General features: G+C 42.0%; 1 protein-coding gene across 5 annotated transcripts in view; it reads right to left on the bottom strand.

Moving 5' to 3' along the window:
* The window catches only part of LOC118417329 (serine/threonine-protein phosphatase 2A 56 kDa regulatory subunit epsilon isoform-like), a 36,617-nt gene that overhangs the window by 25,842 nt on the left and 4,211 nt on the right, over positions 1-6,564 (bottom strand). For 3 of the 5 annotated variants that reach the window (XM_035822886.1, XM_035822878.1, XM_035822902.1), the window contains exon 2: positions 4,198-4,394. The exons of the other annotated variants lie outside the window; for them this stretch is intronic. In XM_035822886.1, coding sequence (XP_035678779.1) covers positions 4,198-4,394 — 197 coding nt within the window. The remainder of the gene's footprint in view (positions 1-4,197; positions 4,395-6,564) is intronic. 5 annotated transcript variants of the gene reach the window in all.

Below are 6,564 nucleotides of genomic sequence, written 5' to 3'. Positions count from 1 at the left end.
TATGACATAAGCTACATCAATACTTCACTCATGCTATGTTTAGCTTTTAAGTGCTTTTGATAATAAATGTGAAAGGCTTCATGGCCCAATAGATAACATAGAACAATTGTATACGTGGGCTTATCTGTTCTTGATCTTTTGGTGCTGTGTTTGCTGCAAGTTTTCATCTTACTCTTAGCTAGCTGTAAAGGTTCAGGTCGGCATCTGGTATACTAACGAGCCAGTCATGTAATATAACAACATGGAAGCCATTCTGTTTCCAAGGGTAGAGACAAGCACAAACAGCCTACACCTGTTGTTTAGTGGGTCCTTCACACCAGCTGTTCAACAGCATATGTTATATATGTACATCATCATTATCATTATGGGCATCTAAGCTGGACTATGTTCACCCCACTTCTACTGGCATCCCTGTGTACAGACATATTCAGACAGGTACAACAAAGAAAGAAAACATTAGTTTCATAAATTTCTTGATTACCACCATGAAAAATGGAGGTATAGATTTTTGGTGTGTCTGTCTGACTGTGGGTCTGTTTGTGTTTCTGGATATTTGTAGATACCATAATCCTCTGGGTGGATCGTAATGATATTTGGTATGTGGGCAGGTGTTGGAAAGACGAAAGTCATGGTCGATTTTTGGCCCCCTGGTATGTGACCTTGGTACTGCAACAGAACCTCGATTTTTTTGTATTTTTTCACCTGGACATGCCATGGTCTTCACTTTCTGGTGGCAGATAGCTTGTGATGAAAGGAAGATATTTGGGCCCCCTAGCAGCTTGCTCTGGAACTGCAGGGCATTCTGGTCAAAATCTTCCAAGGAGCATAACAGATCATAGGAACGACAGATTTCCATGATATTTTTTTTCCATGTATTTAATTGGAACGTCTTCAGAAAAAGAACAGCTAAATTCATTTTCCCCAGACAACAGGTTAGGAAAGACTGTGCAACTCCAAGCCTGCATTACACCATTCTCTTGCTGTCAGGGGCTAATTTCTTGAAGGATCACCAGTTCACCACTAGAAGCACGTTTCAGCCAGGCTACAAATGCCCAAACCCAGACTCCAGAGTTTTATTCAAGGATGTTCTTTCCTGTTCAATCTCTATGCTTGCAGAAGGGTGGCTCCACCACACTTTCATCCCTGCCATTTGGTTATCTTGTGTGCCTAATGCACATGTACAGCATGATCCTGCATGGTTAATGGCAGCTGTGCCTGGCATGTACATGTGTAGTTAGCTTGTAGGCAGTGGGTTACGCTGGAGATAAAACATGACATCGGCTACGTCTAGCAGGGACTCTCGACTCAATGTCGGAGGATTCTGTCCTCCAATGGGGAGCGTTTTGCGTCATTCAAATAGAAGGGCAAGAAGCCGATGCACTTTACCTTGTGTAAGGCAAGAGATACCGACTGACAATCCTCCCTCATCCTTTTCCTGAGGCTGTAGCAGCTATGGCTGCTGAAAATCGGATCCCATGGCGAAACATCTTCCTAAAAATAGTTTGTCTCATGGCAGGCTATGTACCGGAACGACATGCAGATAAGTCTTTATAATCTTTGCCTGCAGGGCTCTGATGTGCACCATTAAAACTAGCGCTTTACATACACTGACAGGAAACTATATTTCAGTTCAGTTTGGTGTCTGAGCCATTACGGAACTGTCGAGTAGTAAATCCTAAATATGCATCACTCATCTCCCGTTTCATGTAAACAACCCAAAACTCCTAACACCCTTTCCACTTATCTGTGATCGATATTGAAAACCATGTATCACAGATTGGTAGCAAAAATGCCAAACGTTTTGCCACTACAATATGAGAACCAAAGAGGATTACTTGATTAAGAAGTGAAACAAGTCATTAGCTTTGTCTGCAAAAATCCTGATGTCAGCATTTAAGATTCCTAAACCCAGTTCATACAAGGAATGGAGATTCACTCAGGCAACAGTTTCATCCAAATTCAATATGCCAAATCTGGATTCAGCAGATTTAGATCAATCCCCACCCCCACCTCAGCTAGATCTGGACCCTTTGTACCAGACGTTGGAAATCTGGATCAAACCCTGGCACAGTGAATCCCGATTTGTAAATCATGGTATGAATAGGTCATACTTCAATTCTCAGCTGCTTCTGGGGTTTGACTGACTGACTGATTGATTGACTGATTGATTGCTTGATTGCTTGATTGACGGCAGTACAGTTTCACCATGGGACGGGTTGTGGGGATATCATGTCTCTTTCCGATGTAGTCTAAAGCTTGGCACTGGCTTTGCACCATGGGACAGAAAACCAAGTACACAGTTCATCATGGTCCCAGTCTGCTCTGTCAGGTAAGGTAAACCACTCTCCTTCCCGACTTCAAGTCCTCCAGGGTCAAAGGCAATTACTACAGATCAGCCACAGACAAGTAATTGCCCTGAATGCTTGAAGACTCGTATGTCAAGAACTTTCCCTTCAGGGCTGACGTCACAGTTGAGTTGCGCGGTAGAAGGCACAAAGTGGGAAGACGATTTGGGTGTGACTTAAAATCCTTTAAAATCTTCTTTTTCCTTGACAATTTTGGCCCAACCTGGAGACTTTTGGGGATAGAAGGAACAGGTAAGGTCTAATCTTTCCCATTTTGGTCAAAATTTGCTCAGTTTAGCAGTTTAGGTGGCACATGGAAGGATTTTAGTTGTTGTGTCATATTTGTGGTATCAGGAGAAAACTGGGGTCAAAGGTGAGGTTTCTTTCATAGAGCGGGGATTCCTCGGAGTTTGAGGTGGTTAACCCTCTGTTTTCTTTTAATGGTTACAAAGATGACCCTTGTGGCTGTCTGGTGGAGAAATTTTTTTAAGATTGAAATTGGGGTTAGTACTTTTCTGAAGCCTTGTTTTGGTGTATTTTATCATGCTTCCCTATGTAGAGGTCCAACTGTAATGTCAGCCCTTCATACCACGATTCAAGAAATGGGACTCACCCAGGTTTGAATCCTGGTTCAAATCTGAATCCAAATCTGAGAAGAAGGGCACTAATCGTAATCAACCTCCTGAGGTGGGTTTGGCAGATTGAATCAGGATCAATCCCATGCCTGGGTGAATCTGGATTCGTGAATACTGGTAAGGACGGATATTTTGTAATGGTGTGGTAGCCCAGAAACAAGAGCTTCTGAATTTGAATCCTGTTATGCTATCGTTATGGGGTTGGGGTTTTGTGCGCGTGAAGAGTCTGCGCGTGAAAACTTGCGCGTGAAAAATCTGCGCGTGACAATATGCAAATTAGCTGATTCCCAAGGGATTCAAAAAGTTTTTGCAGTTTTATTCTTAAAAGCTCAAACAAGATGGCACAAAATGGAATTAATCATCATATTGTTGCATTCTAGAGTACAAAATCTCGATCTGAGTGATTTTCAAGTGATTTTTAAATGTTAACTTTTCACGCGCAAAAAAGTTTGAAATTTGCGCATGAAACAATCTGCTTCAAAAAAAGATAAAATAAAGCTTCTAGAATGGAGAAAAGCCTCAAATTGTTACATTTTACAATATAAAACCTCATATGAGTAATTTTTCCATTTATTTCCATCAAATTTACGTGATTTTGAAATGTTCAAAATATGCAAATTAACCTATTCCCAAGGGATCTAAAAATCAGGGTTTTTTCAAACCCAAAATTCAGGTAACAGATGGGAAATTATATCATAGGTTCAAATTTTTCTGCCATAGAATTCCTTGCTGAAAATTTTTTGACATAATTTAGGAAATTTATTTTTCACGCGCACATTTTTCACGCGCACGCGCAAATTCTCCACGCGCAGAAAACCCGTTCCCTCGTTATGCTGCCCTTTAACACGACTTTTCTCACTCAATCAAGGTGTTAAGATGGGTACCTGACTTCAGTTGGGGGGGAAAAGAGTGGGCTCCACCTTCCGATATCATGCCCAGGACACAGTGGTTGACATTTAACTGCCCCTTTAGCTTCAAAAGGCTATGGGACTACCTTTACCTACCTTTGAAGGTTTGACAAATTACATACAAATAAATGATTGGCACTACCCGAAGACCGCCAGAAGTGGAAATCACTTGTGAACAGTCTTACTGCCCCTACGGCTTCATGAGCTATGGGACTGATAGATGAATGGACTACCCAAATTAAAACTAATTATAAAACATATCACTGCCCTCATTTGACACTTGATAATATAAGTTCTTTTACTACTTACCATTTTCACCACCTCCGGGTAGGTCTGCTCCAGGAGGACCCCAGTCTTGCCTATGTGGTCCAGCACCTCGATCAGACTGAACCGCTTCACTTCCATGCTTCTCAACTCCGACACACAGTCGTCGGCGAAGTCAAACAGAACCGAGCACTGCTGCAGCTTCTTGAGGAAGAGTTCCTGTTGCTCGGCCGGCGTAGCGTCTGCGGAAGGAAAAGGACGCAGCAGTGAGCCAGGCTTCGGTGTGATCATCGCACATCCACAGGTGGTGAAAACATCACAAAACAGAGACTTCTCGGGCCTGTGTGTTGTGGGATTTGGCACATACAGCTGCTGGTGTGGCGGAATGTAAGCCATGTCAACACTAACACTATCACAGAGACATGCCTGCTTTCGAAACAAAAAAGGCAAAAGTAGGTCCCTGGGGTGTTTTCATTGCAATACTCAGTAAACCTCAGAGTTAGCTACAAGATTGTTGGCTAGCCAAGTCACTACAGTATGGGAAACATGCTGAAGCATATATATTATATATATATATAAAAGTGAGTTTTCCAAGTTTCCACCACAACAATTTGGCAGGCCAGGAAAGACACATATTACACATTTCTGGCTACATGGATGTAAGGAACCTACATGTTCCCAGTAAACACACTTACATGTACCTACTCATAGGACAAATTGGAAGTGTAAGCCTGTTGTTTTGGTTACTGCTTAGGTTAAAAGGAGTAACACAAGAATAATCAAAGACTTTAGCAGTGCAGTTTATTCATTTGAAACACAGCAGAAAGAAAGAGAGAATTGTCATGGAAGTTGCTCAAACTTCTTTGGTATGGTCCTGTGTTTCTCTTCACAACTTTAAAAAGTAAAAGAACAACATGCTCAAGCTGGCATGCAAGTCACTGCAGCGTGGCTTTGTTGAGACTTGGCCCACATACAAGAGACTACACCTCATGACTTGTGAGTCGTGACCATTACAGATCTGAAGTGCATGCACACACAAGAGGCAGCGAATCCAAGTCTGGAAAGGGGCCTACCTTTACTCGACAGGAAGAAAGTTGTTCGAAAAGCATCTCCCAAATGTGCCACCTCCCGCCACCTTGCTGACTTAGGGAGAAATCAGTCTCAGAAAAGGAGAGCCGTGCAAGAGAGTCCATCGCGAAAAGGTGAAGGGGTTAGGAGCTCTTCCCTCTGATCAATTAGTAGCAGAACATTCCAGCAGCTTGAACCGTGCACAGGAAAATCCCCAGCATTCGGTACGAGCAGGGTCTTGTGGAGATACGTTGAAAAGCAAGCCGTGGCATAAACAGATGGCCTTGATAAAAATTGTGTCCAACCAAGACTGTGTGCCTGCCTAGCCTCCCTCTTCCATCAATACTCTACTTGTTTCAGTTGTTCTTCCTACCATCCAGACAAAATCTCATGTGCTCAAGCTTACACATCTAGACTCTACCTTGCCTTGGTTGAATCTGCCCTACAGTCCAACTACAATGCATGTAGTTCCTTGTGATGTTGTAGCAGAGAATGCTGCAAAATGATTTTGAGTGTAAAATGAAAAGGGACACCTGCTCAACATTCTACATGCACATGTTGGAATGAAATGGATCCATCTCAGATGTAAGTCAACATACATCACAGAAAAGAATTCCAGGAAGAGACACACCTGTGTAGAGTGTTCTACATGTAAAAAGGAACCATTGAAGAAATGACCCTGGCAAGACACATCTGCTCGAAACCACAGCTCATACTCATAGTATAGTATAGTATAGTATAATACAGTCATAGGTAACAACACACACACACACATTCACAGTTCACACTCATCTTTGCTCAGCAAATTGCTGGTTCTATAGATTATTTATCATACTTTATTTCTAAAGACTAAAAGAGGATACAGCTTTCTCATTGAAAGGTAAGGTGGATAATCTCCTCTATGAATCACAGCTTGTCCCACCAAATAAGGACAAGTTAGTTTACAGATAAACAAGAAAGCATTCTCAAGTGGGAGAAATGCAGGAAGAAGAGACAAAGTTACAACACAACTACTCCTTGATAGTTTTTACATCCAGCAGTCAGGAAAGTTTATCTTCCTGGTATGATCTGGCAAAACACTAACAGTTCCATTAGCGATAATGAACAGAGTCATTTATCGACAGAAAGTCCAACGATCATTTGCACACTGTGAACACAATTGTTGATGATTCGATAGATGACAGATACAAATCACCTTTTCTCTGTAACTTTAGTGTGAAAACTGAATGATGGAGCAAAATAGGTGGACTTGCAACTGTATATGCTGTACCATCACCATCATCTGTATATATCATATGAGGCATAATGGTATGGGACCCGAATGTAGTTTTGGTCTGACTTGTA

Source organism: Branchiostoma floridae, chromosome 1, assembly GCF_000003815.2.
Source record: "Branchiostoma floridae strain S238N-H82 chromosome 1, Bfl_VNyyK, whole genome shotgun sequence".
In the NCBI taxonomy this organism is placed as follows: Eukaryota; Metazoa; Chordata; class Leptocardii; order Amphioxiformes; family Branchiostomatidae; genus Branchiostoma; species Branchiostoma floridae.
This window is presented reverse-complemented; position numbering and strand designations above follow the sequence as displayed.